Source organism: Arachis hypogaea, chromosome 18 (genome assembly GCF_003086295.3).
Source record: "Arachis hypogaea cultivar Tifrunner chromosome 18, arahy.Tifrunner.gnm2.J5K5, whole genome shotgun sequence".
Taxonomy (NCBI): Eukaryota; Viridiplantae; Streptophyta; class Magnoliopsida; order Fabales; family Fabaceae; genus Arachis; species Arachis hypogaea.
Window position 1 is genome coordinate 3,486,781 of NC_092053.1, and position 25,297 is coordinate 3,512,077.

The 25,297-nt window shown below is 34.2% G+C and overlaps 4 protein-coding genes across 5 annotated transcripts; 2 read left to right on the forward strand and 2 right to left on the reverse strand.

Annotated features, from left to right (window-relative positions):
- Window positions 1-10,124: 10,124 nt before the first annotated feature.
- LOC112771235 (histone H2A) lies at window positions 10,125-11,093 on the forward strand. Its single transcript, XM_025815914.2, has 2 exons — window positions 10,125-10,585; window positions 10,675-11,093. Exons 1-2 carry the CDS (start codon window positions 10,376-10,378, stop codon window positions 10,915-10,917), a joined length of 453 nt encoding a protein of 150 aa, XP_025671699.1. The 5' UTR covers window positions 10,125-10,375; the 3' UTR covers window positions 10,918-11,093.
- Window positions 11,094-11,201: 108 nt separating this feature from the next.
- LOC112771236 (organelle RRM domain-containing protein 6, chloroplastic) lies at window positions 11,202-12,118 on the reverse strand. The gene is made up of 4 exons (XM_025815915.3): window positions 11,964-12,118; window positions 11,816-11,884; window positions 11,643-11,749; window positions 11,202-11,416 (listed from the first exon to the last, which is right to left on the reverse strand). Exons 1-4 carry the CDS (start codon window positions 11,998-12,000, stop codon window positions 11,366-11,368), a joined length of 264 nt encoding a protein of 87 aa, XP_025671700.1. The 5' UTR covers window positions 12,001-12,118; the 3' UTR covers window positions 11,202-11,365.
- Window positions 12,119-13,161: 1,043 nt separating this feature from the next.
- On the forward strand, window positions 13,162-16,793 carry LOC112771593 (ras-related protein RABE1c). 2 transcript variants are annotated; one of them, XM_025816374.3, is made up of 10 exons: window positions 13,171-13,391; window positions 13,554-13,616; window positions 13,694-13,810; window positions 14,684-14,756; window positions 14,852-14,952; window positions 15,303-15,368; window positions 15,463-15,560; window positions 16,029-16,091; window positions 16,201-16,293; window positions 16,399-16,793. In XM_025816374.3, exons 3-10 carry the CDS (start codon window positions 13,738-13,740, stop codon window positions 16,477-16,479), a joined length of 648 nt encoding a protein of 215 aa, XP_025672159.1. In that variant the 5' UTR covers window positions 13,171-13,391; window positions 13,554-13,616; window positions 13,694-13,737; the 3' UTR covers window positions 16,480-16,793. The 2 variants fall into 2 exon arrangements, with proteins under 2 accessions (XP_025672160.1, XP_025672159.1); XM_025816375.3 differs by lacking the exon at window positions 13,554-13,616 and having other exon boundaries at window positions 13,162-13,391.
- Window positions 16,794-24,080: 7,287 nt separating this feature from the next.
- LOC112771594 (uncharacterized) lies at window positions 24,081-24,814 on the reverse strand. Its single transcript, XM_025816376.3, has one exon. It carries the CDS (start codon window positions 24,691-24,693, stop codon window positions 24,205-24,207), a length of 489 nt encoding a protein of 162 aa, XP_025672161.1. The 5' UTR covers window positions 24,694-24,814; the 3' UTR covers window positions 24,081-24,204.
- Window positions 24,815-25,297: the final 483 nt, after the last annotated feature.

Below are 25,297 nucleotides of genomic sequence, written 5' to 3' on the forward strand. Positions count from 1 at the left end.
AAATTTTTGAAATAAATTGATTAATTTATGAATTTAGAATATTTTTTTTTTTTCAGAAATAGTAATGAGAAAATATTTTAAATCCAATACATAGTTAAACAAATGCATAAAATCTTGCATCTCACATTATATCAAAATTAAATTAAAAATATATAACAAATTTAATTATTTTAAAAATAAATAAAAATTATAAATTAAGTTTTGATTATTTTATATAAACATACTTTTTATATACAGATTTAATTTTTCGAGTATTTATATATAATTCTAGTTTTAAATTATAAACACTAGTATGTCATTAGACATTAATGTGTCAATTGATTTAGTCTTTATTATTTAATGTGTATACAAATAAATAAAAAAAATTAGTTAGGATAACAAGTTATCTATAATTTAATTAAAATATTTTAAGTCCAAAGTTTAGAAATATTTTTTTTTATAAATTATATATAATGAATAGTATTTTAAAAATTTATATCTCGATATAATTAATAATGTTCAACAAAATTTATTTTAGCATACATATTTTTGCCCCCATTTTTAAAATTTTATGGGTCCGCGCTGCCTACTTCCAACTCCAAGTGCCTTCCATGCTTATCAGCAAAGTGCTTCATAAACTGCTGTAAGCGAGAGATATTAAACTTGAGGTGATAAAGGAGTTGATCTCTAACTTGTAGCATATCCTACAAAGATTGCTCACCATCTTGGCAGAATTCATACCGCACCAAGTTGGGAGGGTCCCGACCATACAAGGCTTTAAAAGGCGACATTTTTAGTACTGCTATAAACGCTGGTGTTGTACTAGAACTAGGCCCATGGAAGTATCTCAAACCATCTTTGTGGGTTGTCAAAACAGAAGCAACGTAAGTATATCTCCAAGGTCTTATTTACAGCTTCACTTTGCCCATCCGTTTGAGGATGATAGGAATAACTCATCGCCAGACTTGTGCCTTGCATCTTGAAAAGTTGCTACCGAAATCGATTGACAAAGACCTTATCCCTATCTTAAATGATGGAATGGGGAAACCCATGCAGTTTAACCACAATTTTTATAAAAGTCCCAGCAACCGTTTTGCTACTAAAATCATGCTTGAGTGAAATAAAGTGAGCAAATTTGGTTAAATGGTCTACAACCACCATAATCACAAAAAAACCAACAGAGGGAGGTAAAGCAGCAATAAAATCCATACAAATATCCTCCCAAACTCTCATATGTATGGGAAGAGGCTGCAACAACCCCATAGGAAGCTTCGTCTCAGCCTTCACCTGCTGATAAGTAGTACATGATAACACGTAGCTACGTATCTGACATTGCATGTGAGGCCAATAATAGGTCGCACAGATTCGGTCCATTATTTTCGCCACACCAGAGTGCCCTCCCACTGCACTGTCATGATATTCCTTCAGAATTGAATTGATTAAGCTGCTGGTTTGGGGAATCACTACCTGGCCTTGCCACAAGAGAATCCCATTTCTCAAAGCATAGTTTGCATCATTCAAGGAACCCTATATGCAATGTTGTACAATGGCATTGAGACTAGCATCTTGATCAATTTCAGTATTTAGCTGGTGCAGCCAATCAGACTTTGGTGATGACCAAGCAGCAAAACATGATCTAGAAAGGGCATTGGCAGGAACATTATCCACTCCGGGCTTGTAGTGGATCTCGAAATCATATCCTAGCAGCTTGCACAGCCACTTATGTTACTTAGGAGTGTGCAGATTCTGCTCGAGTAGCGCCTTAAGACTTTGCTAATCTGGGCAAATGATGAATTACTTCCCCAATAGATAATGGCAGAATTTCACAACGGCCTAAGTGATGGCATAAAATTCCCGCGTGTAAGCTGACTGGTTATGCATTGTTGTTGATAATTTCTTAAAAAAGAAAGCAATGAGGTGTTTGTTCTGTGTCAACACCGCACCTATGCCAGACCCGAAAGCATTAGTCCCAACTTTAAAAGGCAGCTCAAAATTTAGCAAAGCCAGTACTGGTTTGGAAGAGATAGCTCTCTTGAGATTTTCAAAAGCCAAATCAGCTTGAGCACTCCAATTAAAAGCATCCTTTTTTAGAAGATCAGTCAACAGAGCTACAAGAGTAGCATACCCTTTAATGAAGCGGTGATAATACCTGATAAGATCTAAGAACCCTCGCAGTTGCTTAAGGTCTTGTGGTTGCTTCCTGCTAAAGATTGTCTGGACTTTATCAGTCTCCATGTGAACCCCAACCCCCAAAATTGTATGACCTAAATAATCAACTTCATGAGTACCAAACAAACATTTAGACAACTTTGCACACAATTTCTCTTGCTGTAACACTTGAAGAACAGTTTCCAAGTGCTGAATGTGTAGCTCCTAAGATGTGCTATAGACTAAAATGTCATAAAAAATACCAACACAAATTTCCTAAGATACGGGCGAAACACGTCATTCATGAGGCTTTGAAACATGGCCGGCGCATTTGTTAAACTGAATGGCATCACAAGCCACTCATAAAGGCCTTGATGAGTCGGAAAAACAATTTTAAAATGATCATCGGGTTTAACCAAGATTTGGTGATAGCTAGAGTGAACATCTAACTTAGAAAGTACATGAGCACCAAACAGCTCATCTAACAATTCATCCACGGTTGGAATTAGAAAACTGTCTTTGATCGTAATATTGTTCAAAGCACAGTAGTTAGTACAAAATCTCCACGTCCTATCTTTCTTTTGCACCAGCAAGATTGGAGATGCAAAAGGACTCTTGCTAGGCTGAATAATCCCCTCATCAAACATTTTCTGTACCATCAATTCAATTTGGGTTTTCCTACTATGAGGATACCGATATGGTCTCGCCTTCACAGGTTCTGCATCCTTAACCAAGGGAATGCAGTGGTGATGAGCTCGTTGTGGTGGTAAGCCCGAAGGTTTAGCAAAGACATCAACATACTTAGTCAATAACTGCATCAACTTAGGGTCCATATAAGCTAGCAGTTGTGAGGGTGATTGGTTTTCCTCTATTAAGTTTGTTAATTTAAAGTAAATATTTCAGCTACAGCATCAGTGTTGATCAACCACTTAATGTGATGGAATTGAGCACAACCTGCAGTTCAGTGTTTAATTCCTTTGCACAGTGGTGAGTTGTCCATTGTGCATAAATCGCAAAAAAGTTGCATCATAATCTACTATATGGGCATTCAAGTACTTAAGCCATGTAGTGCCAATAACTAAGTCGCCTCCCGCCACATGCAGAACAAAAACATCAGGGATCGTAACAATGCAACCAGCTAGATCAACCTCTAAACTCCCAATGCAACCTTCCACTGGCAGAACATCGGAATCACCAACCACCATCTTGAACCCTGGTGCTGGCTCCACTGGTAAGTTTAAAAACTTGGTAATGCAGGGCTAAATAAAACTATCGGAACTACCCCCATTAAGTAAGGTCTGGACCTCTAAGCCATTGATAAAGGCTTTAATCCGAATCATGGCTGGGCCTTCAGTACCATGCATTGCATTATAGGATATGCTCAATGATATGTTGATCCAACACCTACAAGCTTGCGGTCTCATCCATAAACGTATCCGTTGCCCCCCCGGGCATCGTCTCATCCCCTAATTCAAGATGTAATGACATGAAGTGCTGATTGGTACCACGATGGCTCGCTGAGAATTTCTCATCACACCAGTAGCATAACCCTTTCTCCATTTTACTTTGGACTTCAGCCAAAGTAAGTTTTTTTAGTGGAATTTCTGGTAGTGTTTAGTAGGGGCTATTGTGGTGGTGTAGGAAGGAGTGGAGGGAAGGAATGGCTTGTATTAGGCCGCAGAGTAGTAGCGACAGCTTGGTTAGCAAACTGAGGGCAATGGGTAGCCGACCCTGTAGTATGACGTGGTTCGGGGGTAAATTTATCCTCATACAATCTCGCCAAAGTCACAGCACACATCGAACTTGGAGGACATTGAGCTTTCACTTCCCGTCGAATAGCTTTAATCCACTTATAAAACAGTCCCTAAGGGCATCAGGCGGTTCAATCTGAGTACGATTAGCTAAAGCAACAAATTCGGAATAATACTCACTCACCGTTCCATGTTGTTGAAGCCTGAAGGGCAATTCCCTAGGAGACTCGAATAATGAGGGTCCGAACTCGAGCTCAGTTGCTCTCTTGAGTTGAGTCCATGAACGGAACTGTGTCGCTCGCTGTGATAATTGAAACCATAGAATGGCCGATCCCGACATTTGAAGCGCTGCTAAACCGACCTGTTCTTCATCGGGAACTTGGAAGAAATCGAAATACTGATCCATGGAGAAAATCCAACCCAAGGCATCACTCTCATCAAATTTTGGCAGATCGAAGTTCACCCTTTGAGATTGCAATCCCGCGCGAAACGGTGGGTCCTCGGTTGAGCTCGCACCATTTGAGAACTCATGAGAAGGATAGCTGCTGATTCAATCATCTGGTAAAGTTTCTTAATTAATATCTGCCTCCATGCCTTTCATTCTCGTGTTGTCCGCATAGACATGGTCAATGAAAGCACCAATGGAAGGGTGTTGCAGTAGAAAATTTCACTGATAAATAAATATTTATTCAATTATGTAGGAAGAAATAACAGCAAGTTTAATGGAACAGTAAATTGACAAGTACTAAATAATGTGATAACAATAAATCAAGTCATAAAGGAATTAAAGAATATAAGTTCAGCTACATCTCAGCCACATCGAGCATCCATCAAGAAACCTGGGAAGGGAGGAAGAGGTTTAACAATCAAGAAAGGGAGTAGCAAGAAAAAGAATAAAAGAATATAAGGTTCAGATAATTTGTCATCAGGTACATGGGAGAGAATTTACTACAACACACCTAAAGAACATATATTTGCAACCTCCTGTTAACAACCTTCTCTCTAGCACTATGCCTTAGTCCCTGCTCATCCTGATCAATTGCCACGTATTCTGTATTTGTAACTAACTCAGTATTGCAATTTGTGACGCTTTCTTCATACACTTCCTCCTTTTTATTAATAATCATAACAACACGTCATCCAAATGTGATTGTCCACGGTGCCAAACATCACCCAAGGTAAGATCATAGTCTGAAAATATGGTCAAAGAAAATTGCATGAGCTAAATATCCATTTCGGCCAAGACTTAAACCTAATTAATGAATAGAGTTTTCATGCACCAAACAAAACAATCTTTAAATTTATCCATGGTCTTTATAATATTGTGCTGAATTTCTAATCCATTGCTCAAAATTTTTGGAGACATTTGGTATGCGTTTTTATTTTTATTATTTTATGTATTTAAAATTTGGTGGAAAAAAAAAAGAGAAAATAAGACGAGAAAGTAGAAAATTGAATTTTATTATTTTCTCTTTTTCTTTCATAAATTTTTTGACCGCATAAAATATTAAAGATAAAAAAAATACAAACTAAATGTACCCTTAGCTTTCGTGCTCATTTCCCTTTCTCTCCCTCAGCAAATATTTTGCTAGCATGATGCACACCCAAAATAAAAAAAATGTATGTTATTAATGGATGAGATTATAGATAAATAAAATAACAATGTTAAAAAATAACCTCTTACTATTCAACATTTATTTTTCATCACTGCATATAAGCAAACATGAAATATTACGAATAAGTATGACAATAAAATAGATAAGAGCGGATTTTTAACCTATTCAATTTTATCCGGCTTTTTTTAGACAAAAAAGTTGTACCAACACTATTCAGGAGCTGTTGTAATTTAATTTATCCTTGCAGTTTTGTGAGTACCCACCTCATCACCTTTAATATTTAATATACAAAATTAAATTTTAAAATTTATAAAACAATAATTAAAAGAACTAAGATTCAAACAACATATTATAAAAACAATATCTTTTTGAGTATTGTGTTAATTTGTTTAGGAATAAAGTACCAATATGACTTCTGTCTATTTGTTCGAATGATAATGCGATCCTTGATAAAAAAAATAAAATCCATTTCGGCTCCTGACTCTATACTTTCTCTGACAACACGAACCTTCTATCACTTTTGCCATCAAGGAGCAATGAAACTTGTTGATGTGTCTCGTTAAGCTGTTGAGGTGGAGGATTAAGGTGGTGAACTAGATGTTAGGTGCTCACGTGATTTGTTAGTAAAGATAGGAGCCTATCTATCCTGTTTTATGTGAGCACAAATAACATTATTTTGCTGCCTCCAGAAGATGTTATTAAATGATTCTAGTCGTCTCTCTCTTTGTTTCATGTTTGAAACCCCGCAGAGAGTGTGGGAGTGAGGATGAACTTGAAGAATCTTAATGCAATCTCATAAGTTGTTCTCTACCTTGTCTACTTGGTTTAGGCACTGTATATTCACTAGGAGTATTAGATACAATGTTAGTGGAAAGTTATGTGTTGGATGGAGTATAAGACCTTGAATAAAGGCCAATGATAAGAGGATTATGATGCATCACAGAAACTGAAACAAATGTGAATGTAGATAGATGGTGACCTAACAATTGAGTGCTTCGTCCTTTATGATGTTGTATTGGCTCGTGGGGGTGGAAGGTTTAAGTTGATGATCAATAAACTTAGCTTATGTATCATAAATTTAGTTAGATGTTACAATAAAATAGTATGATTTAATTGTGATTCTGATTACAATCTTTGTTTGGGGAGTAATAAAAGTAGAACTAACACAACTTTGACAGATATAATCATAAACGTATTCACCACTGCATTCATAGTAGTTACGGCAAAATTGGTACTCTGACTATTTTTCTCGACTCCCTGAACCTGTATAAATCATTGTTCATATATAATCAATTAAATACCTGGGCATTTTATTTATAGATAATTAAATCATTAACTAAAAGATAATGTGACACTTAAACCCCAAACCTTTTCATTTATAGGACAAATTGAACTCTAAAGTGATTATACTTGTGTGGTGTTGATAGAATCCACTCATGCAATATTCTCCTTGCTAGCTTTTCTTTTCTTCTCGATCATAGACTTTCAATTAGGATCTTTAGGGGGATTGGAGCAAATTTTGTAGTAGTGGCCCTTTTAGCCACACTTATTACAGATGACTTCAAATGTCTTCCTAACCTTTGGAATGCATCTCTCCCTTAAACAGGATTAATGATTCTCTTCATCTTCGAACGATGAGCAAATTTTTTAATTGGGAGAGATAATGATTTAAGTGAATTAATTGGTATTCATTATTTTTTTTCCTGTTGACTAGTTTGATGCTCTGTGAATAGGCTGATTTGATAGCATCTATTGTGAGTTATCTATGAACAAAATTCTTTAACCTCATCCCCATCGTAGTCATGGCTACAACAGTATAAAACAAAGGGAGAGACGACTATAATCATCAAATAACGTCTTCTAAAGGCAGCAAAACAATGTCGTTTGTGCACACATGGAACATGATAGATAGACCCGTGTCCTTTCTAACAACCCACATTGACATCTAACTAGGGGTGGCAACGGGGCGGGTTTTTGCTCTACCCGACCCCGCCCCGCCTTACAATAACCCGTATAAAATTCGTGGGTAGTAAATGGTTGAACCCAAACCCGCCCCGCCCCTATAATTATTAAAATCTAATAAATAAAATTAAATTTCAAAATTTATATAACCATCATCACATACATAACAGAAATTAAAGTAAAATTTTAAATATGATACAATATTATCAATCATTTTACTAATTATTTTATATATATTATACATATTATATATTAAAATTATATATTATATATATACCGGGGCGGGTAGTACCTAAACCCAGTTCCGTCCCGCCCCACTAAAAATCCGCCCCGAGTGGGTAGGGAAAGGGTCGGTACTCGCGAGTTCGGGTGGTGTTGCCATCCCTACATCTAATATCCATCTCACCACCTTAATCCTCTACCTCAATAGCTTAATAAGACACATCAGCAAATTTCATTACTTCTTGATAGCAAAAGTGATAGAAGGACCGTGTGGTAGACGGAGCACAGAGTTAGGGACCGAAATTCATCGTTTTTTTTAGTTAAGAGTCGCATTGTTATTTGGGTAAATGGACACGGGTCGGATTGGTACTTTACTCTTTCTCTAGTAATTATATTTTTTTCTTACAAGTATGTGTTTGAATCTTAACTTTTTTTTATCATTTTTTTTTATGAATTTTCATGTTTATTATTATTATACCGAAGTGGATAGGAACGGATTTGCAATAAACCTGCCCTGCCCCACAAGAAAACCTATTCCCAAATAAGAGATAAGATATAAAAAATAAAGATACAAAACTTAGTGTTATTTTATTTTGTTTAGTGATAAATTAATTGTAAGAAAGAAAAATTATAAAAATCGAATTTATTCTTATTTGTTTTTATATGCAAATTTAGAAAAAAAATACCATAATAAAAAATATAATAAAAAAACACAAAATACACTATTTGGCGAAGACAAAGGCTTCTTTAGAAAATCCTATCGAATAAGAGCACCCACAATGGTAGAAAAATTGAGTTATTGTTGTGAACAATTGAAATTGAGACTTATTTTATGCATTGGAGTAACAATATTTGGGGTCCTTGCTCATTTCAAGAGGTAAGAGAGTCATTCTAAAGAGGGACTAGAAATAACATACAAATTTATTAGGGGTGAGTACGAGTCGATTTGGTTCGGGTTCAAGGTGAAATTAAAATCGAACCGATCAAAATATAATTGATTCGGATTTGTATTTTTTGTGTATGTACCCGAACCAAACCAAACCGATTAAGAATGTATTGGTTCGGTTCGGATAATTGGGTACCCGATAACTTTGAAATTCATAAAAAAACCAAATTTTATCTTAAAAATTCAACAAGTATAATAAATATGTAACATCAATATAAATAATCTAAACATGTTAAACACCAAATACATTAAAAACTAAACTCATTAAATTCCAAACATATTAATAGTGAATAATCTCACTAAAAGCCACTAAAAACCATATATATATATATATATATATATATATATATATATATATATATATATATTTGTATTTTTTTTATTTAATTAATATATGATCGGGTTCACGGGTTAGTTCGGGTTCCGCATCCCCAAAATCGATACCCGAACCAATTACTAACAAAGGCCATTGGTTTGGTTCGGGTTGGACCCGATTACCCGTTGGTTTCAGAACCAATTTAATTGGTTCGGTTCGGGTTCGGACAGATAATCGGGTACCCGCTACCCGTGCTCACCCCTAAAATTTATAAGTGTTATTATACTTTAAACAAATATTTAAATAAATTAAAAGTAGTAGCAGATATTTTAAATAATAGTAAATTTTATTATTTTTTATAAATACTTATTTTTTCTATGCTATTCTTGAATGCGACAGGTCAAAAATTAATTTGTTGCGTTTTTTAGTTTCATTTAAGAGTTTGTTGTTGACCAATAAGTTGTTACATGCACAAGGCGGATTCGAACCCTGACAGTTGATTAAGCGGACTAGCGAGCGAACTAGTAGACCAACCCAAATTAGTTTTTCTCTATAAATACTAGTTATACTCTTGTCAATTTTTACAATTTTCTTTTATTTTCTCTGATATTGATTATGGGATCGTAGAACTCGAATCAACTCAATTAGTTTAATATTAATTTTAAAAAATAAATTAAATATAATAATATATACATCTTTATCACTTAACCAAAAAATCTTTCAAATTACGATAATTATTTAAATTTAAATTAATGATGTAGTGTCTTTTATTATTATTATTATTATTATTACATATTTATAGTATTTAGAGAATTTTTTAATTTCTTTCAAATATTTTATAAATTTTATTTTTAACCAGATACCCAATTATTCAAACAATCTAACTCAAATTTAATTGGCTTAAGTTCACTCATAAATAATCTCAAATCAGAACTAATTTATACTAGTTAAAATTTAATTGGTTCGATTTTCATTCAACCCCAAATCTAAATCAATTCAAACCGTGAATATCTCTCCTGCCTAATGCATGAATTGATGAAAATGTGTTACTAATTTTAGTTTAAAATTTAAAATCTACAATTTTTTAGGTTTCCCACTATTGAAATTTTGTGACGCGGTCAAGTCTGAATTTGAAAAAGGAGAGAAAGAGCCCAAATCCAAAAGGAAAAATTTCGAGGGGGATTCGCACAGTGTCGAGGTCCCATTGGTTGATTTGAAAGCGCACGGATCGACATAGAAATAATCTTGAACCGTAGATAATATCCAATCGAACGGTCACTTTCCACCGATTGCCACATCCTCAAATTCGTCAGTGTCAACGAGGCTCAATAAAACCCGCCTATCACCATTCCTTCACCGCTCAAAACACTCAAACACACAAGTCTCGTTCTCATTCTCTCACAATCTCTCTCTTTTTCTCCGCAAAGAATCTGCAATGGACGCTGCATCGAAAGTGAAGAAGGGTGCCGGTGGCAGGAAGGGAGGCGGCCCAAAGAAGAAGCCAGTTTCACGCTCCGTCAAAGCCGGTCTCCAATTTCCCGTTGGAAGAATCGGACGTTACTTGAAGAAAGGAAGGTACTCTCAACGTGTTGGAACCGGTGCCCCTGTCTACCTTGCTGCCGTATTGGAGTATCTAGCAGCTGAGGTAAAATAAAACCCTAACTTTTATTTCTCTTTCGTTATTTTAAAGTTTTAATTTTTAATATTGAAATGTGCTTGTTTCTTATTTTTTAGGTGTTGGAATTGGCTGGAAATGCTGCGAGGGACAACAAGAAGAATAGGATTATTCCAAGGCATGTTCTTTTGGCTGTGAGGAACGATGAAGAATTGGGGAAATTGCTTGCTGGTGTTACCATTGCACATGGTGGTGTTCTTCCCAACATTAACCCTGTTTTGTTGCCTAAGAAGACCGCTGAGAAAGCTCCCAAGGAAACAAAGTCACCCTCCAAGGCCACTAAGTCTCCGAAGAAAGCTTGATTTGGGTGTTTAGTGTCAATATGTGCGTGTTAGATCCTTAATATATAACTTGTAACGTGAAAGATCGTGATGGGTTTGGATTTTGGAACAACATTTATGTAATTGTTATGTTTGTGTCTTATGTTTTAGCATTTTTAGCCAATCAATAGAGAACATCCAAGTTTATTAGTTTGCCATATTTCTTTTTCTTTTCCAGCGCATAATGTTAATATTTTCGCGGCTTGCTGTCTTTTAGCTTAAAGGGTTGAAAATGCTTCGTGGTTTTATGTTTCCGCCAAAGCACATTTTGAATAATTAGCTCCATTTTGCGTATTATGGTATTTGAATTAGAAAATTCACATATTCTCGAGAAAAAAGTTTGACTCAACACCTGAAAGCTATCTGATGCAAAAGGATTATCAAACTAATATATAATGGAAAATTTATACAAGCCTCTAACATCCCACGATCATCTAGTGTCTTTAGCTGGTTCAACGAAAATAATCCTTCCTGCAATTATCTGCACCATGAAGAAATTTGACACGAATTAGGGCAATTAATTAAAATCATGTATATAGCAAAAAAGTATAACAAAGTTAAAGTAAAAATAGAACTACTTTGGAGTTAAACCTAAATGTTGTATTGATGTCTAATGTACATTCAGTGCGGCATTTAATCAAACAGTGTGGGTGCAAAGTGATATACACAAGATGAATTGGTTAAGATTTGAAGAGGGAATGAATTACCCGGCCATTCATGGCTTTGATAGCCTTGAGTGCTTCGTTTTCAGATTGGTAGGAAACAAAACCAAATCCTTTGGTCCTTCCAGTTCTGGAATCCATCACCAGATTCACTGCAACATCACATTAGATGAGACTGGTAGAGAAAAATGGCGAGCAAGAGAGTAGAGGACACACACCTTCGGTAACTTGTCCGAAAGGAGAAAACAAGTTCTTCAACTGGTCTTTGGTAGTGTAAAACGATAATCCTGCGAAATCAAATATGTTCAAAGCTTTGTTTATTAAGATTACCATAGGAAATTGGGTGAAAGAGAGAAGAAACCAAACTGCTCACGAACAACTTCGTCCCTATTCTTTGAGCCATCTCTACTTTTCAGTTTCCAGTGCTTCCAAGTTTGCCACAAAAATGAATACTATTTTCGGGTTTCCACCGTATTTTTGGCTCGACAAGTTAAGAATAGATTCTATATGAGAAAGTCATAAATGCGTAAGTGTTAGTATTACGATTAACTAGTAAAAAACACTGGAAGGTATCTAGTGTTTAATCTAATCATTTATTATTTTTTCTCTCTTATTTATTTTTTGGTCTCACTTAAAGAACCAAAAGTAAAAAATCACACTATATCTTGTCAATTGTTAAAAAAATTGGAAAGGATCCATTTTTATTAACTAGTATGTGCTCTTAGGATGACACATAATAAATTTAATGTTAGTGAAAAATTTTAATTTTTTTAATAAATATAAAACAAGTACATATTTAAATTTTTTATATTTCTAATAAAAAACTTTTTAATTTATAATCTTAATATGTGTACAAGACAAATAAATCCAAAAAAATAATAGCAAGTATAATTTCTGTGTTCTAAAAAGAAGAGGTAGTTATTTATTTTTGTCCAATTCTTCGTATGCTTCAAGTGAAAGAAAAGTAATTGGTCTTAAACTAGACTAGGTCCTTGTCTGGGCAAAGAATGTTTCCTACGTTTGACCTCACTCATCTACTCATTTTTGTATCCATTTCTCTCAGTTATGTGGTTTAGATTCAAGGTTGTTGTGAATGAATAAAAATCAGAAAAAAAAAAAAAAAACTCAATCTCATAAATCAATAAACATATTCCTTTTAATCAATGTTTAATCACAGAATTAATCTAAACTGTAAATGGTGGCTACAACTGCCACACTATCTTCAACTCAAATAATCGTTGAATTTATTATCAATTTATCATCATGTGATTTAATATGGTTCTCCATAACAATTATTTAGGAAATATTAGTAAATAAAAAATTCAACAATAATGAATTACTAAAATAATGAAAGGCATTGACAGTTAATTAACGGTTCTAGCCTCTATGACTAAGAAATATGCAAAGCTAGCTGGCAATGTCAAGGCACAGAAAAAAACTCCCAGTCATCAAACGCCACATGTACCCAACAACTTTAGGGTTGAATTCTTTTTCTTTTTTATCCTTTTTTAATAATTTGACTATTTCCGAGCTAAACGGAGTATATAGACAGCCTTTGATGTTTAATGGAATTATTTCAATTTGGTAACATTCGCTGCTTTATTATTTCTTTTTGGCTTTGCTGTATTGAATGTGCTTGCTGTTACCAAATAATAATAATAATAATAATTGATTTTTGGTATGGTATGCTAGCATGCGCACCTAATAAGGCATATATACAACAAGTGCGCACTTTAGCCAACCACCATAGTCGGGGTAGCTTCCAACTTGAAGGTTGTAAATAATAAACTCCAGGTTGTTACTTCGCTTCTGGTCAATCACAATTTTTTCTTAGATTTTATTTTATTTTATTATCGTGTAAAATATTTTCATTTTCATTTTTTAAAAACATCAAAATAACTAAGCAGTGTCCCTTTTTAATTTTTATCTCTAAATCTGGGCGCTGCGGTCCTTCAGAGTTTTGAACTTTGGAGATCCCCTTTTCTATCCTGATTTCTTCTTCTTCTCACTTCGGATCTGGTATCTTCCTCTCTCTTGCATTTCGTTTTATTATTCTTTGAGTTGAGGAATTTACGTGAAAACTAATTCATATGCAGAAAGGGATTCCAGACATAATTTGGTGGATTGATTGAAAGAGTTGATGGCTGCTCCACCGGCAAGGGCTCGTGCCGATTACGATTACCTCATAAAGCTTCTCTTGATCGGCGACAGTGGTATGTGCATCCTCTTCCGCCGTTTTCATCTCTCGTTTTTTCTCGGAAATGCCTTCGAAATGTTCGTTTTAATTTTTCCTAGACAATTACACAACATAACGTTATGATCCCGTTTTAACTAAAATGTCGCTAATTTCTTTCTGTAATTATTAGACTAGGCTTTGTTTTTGGATTTTGTGGTAAAAATGTATGTACTTTTCAGTTTTCAACTTGGTTTAATCTTTCCATGATCTAGTGTTCGAGCTTTTGAATCATTGGTTATGTTAGTATGATGCAGATTCCTTCTGACTTATCCTGATAATGTTGTGCGATTTCTTCTTGCTATATTAGTATTAGAGTAAAAGCAGTCTTAAATAAAGAATATCTGCAATATCAAGTTAGTTCTCCAAAGGTTTTTGATATCAAATTCATCTCTCAATGTTAATTTTTGCTGTTAAAAGTGATTAGTTAATAGGGAGGACCAAGGACCAAATTCATGTAAGGGTTTTTTTAGAGGACTGGTTTTTTATGTCCAATTCAAGTATTTACTCTTATAAATTAAGCTTCTCAAACATTGGGGTTTTAAATTTAAACACACCACTTGTCAAATTAGGTCTCAAGTGATATGGATGCTTTTGGTAGACGCGTTTTCTTGCATAATCTCTGAATAAATGGCCTTTTTCTGTGCTTTTGATATAACCCAAGATAGATGTCGTAGTTCCTTTAATGATAACCCTATGTTATTAAGTTGTTAACGTTCTCTATAGGAAGAATAGAGTATTGCAGTAGACTTAAAACAGAAGAATTATTGTGAAACTGCAGGAGGGTAAATGCGCACTTTGACATGTGAATTCCTTATTTTGCCACAAACTTTTCATCTATTCTTATTTGTAGGTGTTGGAAAGAGTTGCATTCTTCTGCGTTTCTCAGATGGTTCTTTCACAACTAGTTTCATCACAACCATAGGGTTAGTTCTCATTATTTAGGAATTGAACTACAGAATTTTATTTTCCAACTTCCATGAGTTTTACCAAAATCACATGGCCCATCCTCGTGATGCAGCATTGATTTTAAGATAAGAACCATTGAGCTGGATGGCAAGCGGATCAAGCTCCAAATTTGGGATACTGCTGGTCAGGAACGGTTCCGAACAATTACAACTGGTAAAGTTTATAATCGTTATGTAGACACTATTATTGCCTTTTGTTACTTGTATGGGAGACACAAATGGTAGAATGAGGTTCTTCCTTTCAGGGAACTTCTTGATTTAGGATTGAAAGGTAGAGGACATATGGTCTGAGAAAAATAGAGATTAACGTATATGTAGGGAAGAGGAAATATGTACTGATATATATTTAGTGTTTATCAGTTGCATTGTACTTTCTCACTGATGTTAGTCTAAGAATAAAATCTTTCTTTCTTCATGGCTTTGTAAATTCCATTGACAGTGAAATTGTTTCCTTTTTTCTTTTTTGCCATTCATCTTTACCCTTTTTTACCTTCCCTGTATCAGCTTACTATCGTGGTGCTATGGGCATATTGCTAGTCTATGATGTTACAGATGAATCATCATTTAACAGTAAAGTTCCCATCTGTTGACTCAGCTTTGATATATGTGCTTTTCTCTTGAAAGCCTTATCATCTGGTATTCACCCACTTGATGCTAATTTCAGATATCAGGAATTGGATTCGGAATATTGAGCAACATGCTTCAGACAATGTTAACAAAATACTGGTGGGGAACAAAGCTGATATGGATGAAAGCAAAAGGGTATGCAAACACCTTGGACTTTTCTCTTTTATGGGGGTAAAAAAAAAAAGAAAGAATGTATATAGGACCTAACAAATTTGGTGCAGATTTAATTCTAAACAAGATTATGAAATTTGCTGTTATTGTCATCAAATGCAACTTTTATAATTATGCAAGTTCTACTCTTGGTTGCACATTGCACCTGCACCATGCGCATTGCAAAGTGCTTTCTTAACCACTTTCAGTTGAAGCTAGTGTTTTTTATTCTTTAACTCAATATCCATTGAGAAGCCATGTTGAGGAGATTCTTGTGAATGAAACAGTTTGTTTTAGGGTTTTTTGGGCAAGGTGTGTCCAGGGATGAGTTCCTTTGATGTGAATAATGGAATAAGTAACATATAAGATCCTCTATATCTCTCTTTTATACATATGTACATCAGATTTGAGAATTTCGTAATTATGATCATACTTTTGCCTTTCTTTTTTTAGGCTGTGCCTACTGCAAAGGGCCAAGCACTAGCTGATGAGTATGGAATCAAATTCTTTGAGACTGTAAGTAAAACTGATGCATACTTGAGAATGTTGATACTTCCTGAATTTTTCTTTTTCAATTTTTTTCCTATTATTATTATTATTGTTGTTGTTGTTGTTGTTATTGCAGAGTGCAAAGACAAATCTAAACGTGGAGGAAGTTTTCTTCTCAATTGCAAGAGATATAAAACAAAGGCTTGCTGACACTGACTCTAAGGCTGAGGTATTTGAACAGTTGAACTTCCCTTTCCTTGAATACAAGGATAGGTTTGTGTTTGAATAACTCACTCAAGAAAGCTGAATATCTAATGATGTATTTTTGTTACAGCCTTCTGGAATCAAAATCAACCAACAAGATCAGGCAGCAGGGGCAGGGCAGGCGGCACCAAAGTCGGCGTGCTGTGGTTGAACAGAGAACACTATCATCCTAGAACAAGAAGAGTGAAAATATTTGTATGATGATGATTCATGTCTTGCGCCTCCTATGGTCATTCTTTCATAGTTTCCAACTTGTTAAGAAGTTATATTAATCCAAAGTTAGATATGTGTTTGTGTAATTGCTCCTTAAGTTGTTTGGCTGGGATATGATAATTGATCATTATTTTTTATTTTTATTTTTTTCTCGAGTGGTTAATTGCACTGATATTCTTTAAGATTTCAGACTATGTTGACCTAATTTAGTTTGAAAAAATTACACTAATTTCTTGTTCTAGTTCAGATGAAGTGGATGTTTTGTTGTCGTCTTCTTTTTTATTTATTTAACTTTTTCTTCAGACACATATATCTACTCTGCCAAATTTTTGTTATGGTGAAAATCATGCATAAAATATTGGAAAAGTCTAGGGGCAAAGTCTAGGGGCCAGCAGTTTTGTTGAATTTTGGCCAGCATGTAGCCAGTAGAGAAAGGTGAGTCATTGGATGAAATCTTACACCAATCTCACACCATTAGATCATCATTGATGGCTACCAATCACAAAAGTTGTTGGCCCCCTAGCATTGCTCTAAAATATTACTTAAAACTAAGGGGGGGGGGGGGTGCTCTTTAAATTCAAAAGCTATTTCAGGAAAATAACTTCGTAAGAGATTGTATAACTTTTAAAATTTCATTCGACAACCCGAAGAGACTCGACATGCAAGATAGTTCACGATCTCTCCAAAAATATATTAACTAAATTGTGTCAATTTAACTATTCACTATGCTTATACACTATTATCGTGAATTCGTGATATCGTATCCTTTTCTGAAGTTTTATGTTTAATTGTTACTATTATGCATTTACATCGTAAAACATAATAATTACTTATCTTATTCGTTTCGTGAATTTTATTGGGTTAGTGTTTACTGTTTAGTGATAAATCTTGGAACTTATAACTGGAGAAATTAACTCTCGCCTGTTACGAAATGGATGTCCATATCCATTCAATGTCTACTCAGCATTATTCTTTCTTCCATTCAAGTACTATTAGAAAATACAAACATTAAAGATTCTTTCTTCCATTCAAGTACTATTAAAAAGTACAAACATTAAAGAATGTGCGGTGCATATTTTCCAACCTTTGAAAAAGTGAACCCTTGAACTTGTATAAATAGAGGAATGGGCTTAGGCTTTTGACACAGAAATAATAAACAAAAGCAATTCTCTCTCTCTTTACTTTTAATTTACTAAATACTTCTTTCTATCTTTATATATATACACATTACAACATATAATATATATAAATTATTATTGAGCTAATTATATTAATACTACAGTCTTCTATTTATACATTTTTATTTTATATTTAGTATATCTTTTATTTATTTTACAACACGTTATCAGCACGAGACTCTGATCAAATTTTTAAGAAGATTCAGGTAACAATTTTTCATTATGTCGAAACTCTTTCATCTTGAATTCAATGCTCTTGATATATCTGGAAACAATTATTTATCATGGATACTAGATGCTGAAATTCATCTTGATTCAATGGATCTTGGAGATATCATTAAGACTGAAAATAATGCATCCCAGAAGGATAAAGCCAAAGCCATGATTTTTCTTCGTCGTCATCTTGACGAAGGATTGAAAAATGAATATCTCACATTAAAAGATCGTGCAGATCTTTGGAAAGATCTTGAAGAAAGGTATAATCATAAAAAAACGGTAATACTTCCTCAAGCCCGATATGAATGGACGCACTTGCGTCTGCAGGATTTTAAATCTATAAATGAATATAATTCTGCAATGTTTCGAATCACCTCACGAATGGAATTATGTGGGGAAAAGATAACTGATCATGATATGTTGGAGAAAACTTTCTCAACCTTCCATGCCTCGAATGTGCCCCTGCAGCAGCAGTATCGAGAAAAATGATTTAAAAATATTCTGAATTAATTTCTGGCCTTCTTGTTGCTAAACGCAACAATGAGTTACTCTTGAAAAATCATGAAGCGTGCCCAGCTGGCGCCGCCCCATTTCTTGAAGTAAATGCGGCAAATCATTACCCTAGAAGAGGTAAATGACAAGGTTTTAACAACAAGAAAAATTATGGAAGGAAAATGAATTATATTCAAAAGAGAGGATCTCATCAGAAGTGGGATAAAGAAAGAAATATCGGGCATAATAAATCAACAGAGGATAAGTGTTTCCGTTGTGGTGGAAAGGGCCATTGGTCACGTACCTGCTGTACCCCAAGGCACCTAGTCGATCTTTACCAGGCATCTTTGAAAAAGGACGACAAAGGAAAATAGTCGAATTTCGTTTCAAATGATGCTGAAAATTCCACCACTCATTATGATGTATCTGATTTCTTTGAGGATCTTGAAGGAAATATTGGTTATTTGATCAATGATGGAATAATTTAATGTGAGAGATTGTTAAGCATTCATGTAAATAAATAATGTAAAGAACTTATTGTTAAGTTTTATTTCCTATGTATTTAAGTTTCAAATGTGATGTATATAAATAATGAAATATTAATTTTTATGAATTTTGAAATCATTAAATGTGTCATGTTTTAAAATAAAATTTTAGTATATGACATTATTTTTATGTACAGTATTTTTTAGAAAAATAATTCCGATCAAGTATTCAATTTAACTATGCATACTACTCATGTTATTATTATTTGTCTTTGAAGAAAATGGCAAGGATATATAATCAAGATGTATGCCTTGCGGATAGTGCAAGTTCGCACACCATTCTCAAAAGTGATATATATTTTACCCATCTTGTGCCAAAAGAGGAATATGTTAATACTATCATTGGCTCAGGCAATGTGATAGAAGGCTCCGGAAGAGCTATAATTTTGTTTCCTGAAAGAACAAAATTTATAATAAATAATGCACTATTATCTACCAAGTCCCTGAGGAACTTGTTGAGTTTCAAAGATATTCGCCGAAATGGATATCATGTTGAGACAATGAATGAGAAAAATCATGAGTATTTATGTATCACAACTCATGATTTAAATAAAAAGGTTATATTAGAAAAGTTACCCTCACTTTCATCTGGATTGTATTATACCAAAATTAGTGCAATTGAATCACATGCCATTGTAAACCAGAAGTTTACTAGCCCAAATGAATTCATAACTTGGCATGATAGATTGGGTCATCCGGGAACAACCATGATGAGGAGAATTATTGAAAACTCTCATGGACATTCACTAAAGAATCAGAAGATTCTTAAATCTAGTGAATTTTGTTGTGCTGCATGTTCTCAGGGAAAGTTAATTTTAAGGCCATCACCAGTAAAGATTGGATTTGAGTCCCCTGAATTCCTAGAAAGAATTCAAGGTGATATATGTCGACCTATTCATCCACCATGTGGATCTTTTAGATATTTTATGGTCCTGATAGACGCATCTTCGAGATGGTCACATGTGTGCTTATTATCTTCTCGCAACCTGGCGTTTGCGAGATTACTGGCTCAAATTATTCGATTAAAAACACAATTTCCAGAAAATCCAATCAAAGCAATTCGTCTTGATAATGCTGGTGAATTTACTTCCCAAGCTTTTGATGCTTATTGTATGGCTAATGGAATAAGTGTTGAACATCCAGTAGCTTATGTTCACACACAAAATGGGTTAGCAGAATCACTTATTAAACGCCTCCAATTAATTGCTAGACCCTTACTTATGAGAACAAATCTCTCAACCTCAGTTTGGGGGCATGCTATTTTACATGCTGCAGCACTTATTCGTTTGAGGCCAACGAGTTACCATCAGTTCTCTCCTATGCAATTAGCTTTTGGCCAGCAGCCAAATGTCTCCCATTTAAGAATATTTGGGTGTGCGATATATGTTCCCATTGCACCACCTAATCGCACCAAAATAGGACCCCAAAGAAAATTGGGAATATATGTTGGATATGATTCTCCCTCTATAGTGAGGTATCTTGAGATACAAACTGGATATGTATTTAAAGCCCGGTTTGCGGATTGTCATTTTGATGAATCAAAATTTCCAACATTAGGGGGAGAGAATAAGCTTCCTGAAAAGGAACTTAATTGGAATGCATCATCCTTGATGCATTTAGATCCTCGATCAGGGCAATGTGAACTAGAAATTCAAAAGATTATACATTTGCAAAGAATAACAAATGAATTTCCTGATACATTTTCCGATACAAAGAGGATAACCAAATCTTATATACCAGTGGAAAATGCCCCTATTCGAATTAATGTCCCAGTAGGACAAGTAGCCACTGAAGCAAATTTACGCCAGAAGCGTGGCAGGCCTGTCGGTTCCAAAGACAAAAATCCTCGAAAGAGAAAAGAGGTTAATACTATTCCTGTTGAAAAAGACATAGTAGAGACACCTGCAGTTGTCCAAAGTTCTGATATAATTTTAACGCCAGAAGACGTTCAGGTACCTGAAAATTGTGAAAATGACGAGATCTCGATAAATTATGTCTTTACAGGAGAGAAATGGGACCGAAATAAGACAATTGTCAATAAAATATTTGCATATAATGTGGCATTAAATATCATGCATGAAAGTAAGGATCTTGAGCCAAGATCAGTCGAAGAATGTCGACAAAGAAATGATTGGCAAAAATAGGAAGCAGCCATGAAGGCTGCATTAGACTCACTTGCAAAACGTGAAGTTTTTTGACCTGTAGTCCGTACACCTGAAGATGTAAAACCTGTTGAATACCGATGGGTATTTGTGAGAAAATGAAATGAGAAAAATGAAGTTGTGCGCTATAAAGCCCGACTTGTGGCACAAGGTTTTTCACAAAGGCCCGGTATAGATTATGAAGAAACGTATTCCCCTGTAGTGGATGCGATAACATTGCGTTATTTGGTCAGTTTATCTGCATATCATAAACTGCATATGCATTTAATGGATGTGGTAACAGCCTACTTATACGGCTCATTAGATCGGGATATCTATATGAAAGTTCCTGAAGGACTAAAGATATCTAAACCATCCAATGAATATTCGCAAGGGTTATACTCAATCAAATTGCAAAGATCTTTATATGGTTTGAAGCAATCTGGACGAATGTGGTAGAATCGTCTTACTGAGTATCTGGCCAAAAATGGATTCAAGAATGATTATATCTGTCCATGTGTTTTCATAAAGAAAACTACATCTGGATTTATTATTATTGCTGTGTACGTTGATGATTTAAATATCATTGGGACTCCTGAAGAGATTCCAACAATTATAAAAACTCAAAAAGAAGAGTTTGAGATGAAAGATCTTGGAAGGACTAAATTTTGTCTCGGCCTGCAGATCGAGCATATAAAAAATGGGATCTTTATTCATCAAACAACATACACAGAAAAGATCTTGAAAAGATTTTATATGGATAAGTCACATCTTTTGAGTACCCCAATGATCGTAAGGTCTTTGGATGTGGAAAAGGATCAATTCCGTCCTAAAGAAGAAAATGAAGATATCATTGGTCGTGAAGTACCATATCTTAGTGCCATTGAAGCGCTAATGTATCTTGCTAATAATACACGACCTGATATATCATTTGCGGTGAATTTACTAGCGAGGTATAGTTCCTCTCCAACCAGAAGATATTGGAGTGGAATCAAGCAAATCTTTCGATATCTTCATAGAACGGTTGATATGTGATTGTTTTATCCCTATGGATCCAAGTCACAACTAGTTGGCTATGCAGATGCCGGATACTTGTCTGATCCACATAAAGGGAGATCTCAAACAGGATACCTGTTCACATATGGTGGTACAACTATATCATGGAGGTCCACGAAACAGACGATAGCAGCAACCTCCTCTAATCATGCTGAAATACTGGCGATTCATGAAGCCAGTCGCGAGTGTTTTTGGCTGAAGAGTCTGATTCAATATATTCTGTCATCATGTGGACTGATTGATCATAAGATAGCTCCAACTGTCCTGTTTGAAGATAATACAGCATGCATTGCTCAACTTAAGGATGGATACATCAAATGTGATAGAACAAAGTATATTTCTCCCAAATTTTTTTTCACTCACGATCTTCATAATCAAGGGACAATTGATGTCCAACAGATCCGCTCAAGTGACAATCTGGCAGATTTATTAAGAAAGTCACTCCCAAAATCCTCCTTTGGAAGATTGGTACATGAGATTGGGATGCACCGATTTCGAGACATTAAATGATGTCGGCAAGAGGGGGAGACTGTACTCTTTTTCCCTTGGTCAGGTTTTTTCCCATTATGTTTTTCTTGACAAGGTTTTTAATGAGACAGTCCCCATCACTAAAGGATATTGTACTATTTTTCCTTCACTAAGGTTTTTTCTCACTGGATTTTTCTTTAGTAAGATTTTAACGAGGCATAATCCTAAATGGACATCCAAGGGGGAGTGTTACGATATGGATGTCCATATCCATTCAATGTCTACTCAGCATTATTCTTTCTTCCATTCAAGTACTATTGGAAAGTACAAACATTAAAGAATGTGCGGTGCATATTTTCTAACCTTTGAAAAAGTGAACCCTTGAACTTGTATAAATAGAAGAATGGACTTAAACTTTTGACACAATAACAATAAACAAAAACAATTCTCTCTCTTTATTTTTAATTTACTAAATACTTTTTTCTATATATATATATATATATATATATATATCATTATTGAGCTAATTATATTAATACTAGAGTCTTCTATTTATACATTTTTATTTTATATTTAGTATATCTTTTATTTATTTTACAACATAGCCCACTAATTTGAGCTGGCTTATTGATTTGTAAGTTCATTCATGTAATCGCGTGGACAACGAAGTTACACATTGAATGTCCGCTAATTGCTATGCAGGCTGGCTTAGTTAAAGAGAATCGATTAAATCAAATATTATCAAGCCCGTGATGTATGCGTTTAGAGAAAAGTTGCAGGCATAAAATTTATTATTTTTTACCAGTATTTTTAGTTATTAATTTAATTCTTTTAATTTAATAATTTAATAATATATTTTTAGTTTATATTTTTAAATTTTACTGACTAAATACTAGTAAAACAATAAATTATACTAATTCTTTAGTATTTCTCGTATCCTTACTGTTTTTATAACTCGCAATATTAAGCTTGACATGTGTGTATATTTTATATAGATGTACTTATTATATAAAATATAAAAGATAATTTTTTTTATTAATATAATGTTACGTTATTTAATGCACTTAACAATAGGATATCAAAATTTTATATATATGCACTAAACATAAAATCAACTTTCGGATACTTAAAATGGATTATCAGATCAACAAAAATTACAAAATAGATATATGTACATGGTATATGAATAACCACTAACACTATATGCAGTAAATAAAAGAAAACAGAAATGTTTAATAATAAAAAAAATTAATTAAAAATAATTAAAATTTATTTTATTTAATATATATATATATATATATATATATATATATATATATATATATATATATATATATATATATATTTTGTGTCTTTAACATTACCAACAAGAAAAATATGTATACTTGCAACCATCAGGGAAAACATGATATGAACCAAGAATAAAGTTTAAAAAAAAAAAAAAAAACAATGACCGTATCATGTATATGTGAGTGGGACAAGCATAGTTAATTAATTACACAAAAATAGACAATGTAAGGACAAAAATATATCGTCTTCTAGCAAATATAATATGGTTATAAAATTGTCAATGAAATGAAAGAAGAGGAATCCTCCTCATGAGGCCGAGCTTAATAAGATCATTCTCAAATGGCGTCAAGTTCAAATCCAAGCACAGATTTAACCTCTTATTATGATGATCATTACCATCACCCTCATCATCTTTAGCGGTGGCAACCCTATGCTTTCTCATGTGTCCTCCAAGGGCTTGTCCAATTGAAAACTCAACCCCACAAATCGGGCATGGGTGCATCCTGGGCTTAGTGTTGGGTCCCCGTAAGTGGTGATCATGGCATGATAGGCCCAAAACCATGAGCTTGGGCTTCTTGTGGCTCGCTCTATGGCCTCCAAGTGCTTGAAAAGAAGTGAAGCTTCTTTCGCATGTCTTGCACTTAAAAGCACCATCATCTATCATTAACTCTTTACCCTTCACTGAACTAATCTTATCGCTTTCTCCAACTTTGCTTAGTAGCGTCAAACAATTATCCACCTCTATCTGCTCTCTTCCTCTCTTCATATTTTTGCTTTTATTCAGAATTTGTATGCAGAAGTACTATGATTGATATATATAAGGAAGAAGCTTGCTAGGTGCATGTAACTACTATGTAGTATACATATACAACTTACAAGGCTTTGTAAACTACGCAGATAAAGTGACGGAATTGCCCTTGCATTTAATTTTCCTTTGTGACTAAGTAATGAAAGGCGGTGGCAGTTGATGTAAATATAAACCAAGTTGAGAGGTGAAAGGAAATTTCCCAGTGGCTATATTTGTATATATAAATGTATCGAGTTGAGTTTCCGTGACCGCGTATTGATTGGGGTGTTCATATGTTGACAAATTAAGAATGAAGCTGAAGTTACAAAGTAAAGTCATGTAACTTGATGCAATCCAAGTGGTCCCACATTATTCTATTCTAGAACTTGACAAGAATTCTTAACGCTGAGTGTGCATATAATATATATCTGACTCATTTCTTGTTCTACTCTTTTCGTTTATGATTTATCCTTTTATGCAAGTATTAAACTGTACCAAAGTCTAGAACTCAGTATTTTTATTAAAATTTAATTAATATTTAATTAATAAAAAAATAAATAATTTTATATTATTAGATAAAATT

Coding starts and splice junctions, on each gene's coding strand:
- LOC112771236 (XM_025815915.3), bottom strand. CDS start 12,000: ATGGCTCAAAGAATAGGGACGAAGTTGTTCGTGAGCA. Junction 11,750..11,815: donor TTTCGGACAAGTTACCGAAG/GTGTGTGTCCTC, acceptor GTGATGTTGCAG/TGAATCTGGTGATGGATTCC. Junction 11,417..11,642: donor TCAAAGCCATGAATGGCCGG/GTAATTCATTCC, acceptor TTCATGGTGCAG/ATAATTGCAGGAAGGATTAT.
- LOC112771593 (XM_025816375.3), top strand. CDS start 13,738: ATGGCTGCTCCACCGGCAAGGGCTCGTGCCGATTACGATTACCTCATA. Junction 14,953..15,302: donor GTTCCGAACAATTACAACTG/GTAAAGTTTATA, acceptor TCCCTGTATCAG/CTTACTATCGTGGTGCTATG. Junction 15,561..16,028: donor ATATGGATGAAAGCAAAAGG/GTATGCAAACAC, acceptor TTCTTTTTTTAG/GCTGTGCCTACTGCAAAGGG.
- LOC112771235 (XM_025815914.2), top strand. CDS start 10,376: ATGGACGCTGCATCGAAAGTGAAGAAGGGTGCCGGTGGCAGGAAGGGA. Junction 10,586..10,674: donor TGGAGTATCTAGCAGCTGAG/GTAAAATAAAAC, acceptor CTTATTTTTTAG/GTGTTGGAATTGGCTGGAAA.
- LOC112771594 (XM_025816376.3), bottom strand. CDS start 24,693: ATGAAGAGAGGAAGAGAGCAGATAGAGGTGGATAATTGTTTGACGCTA.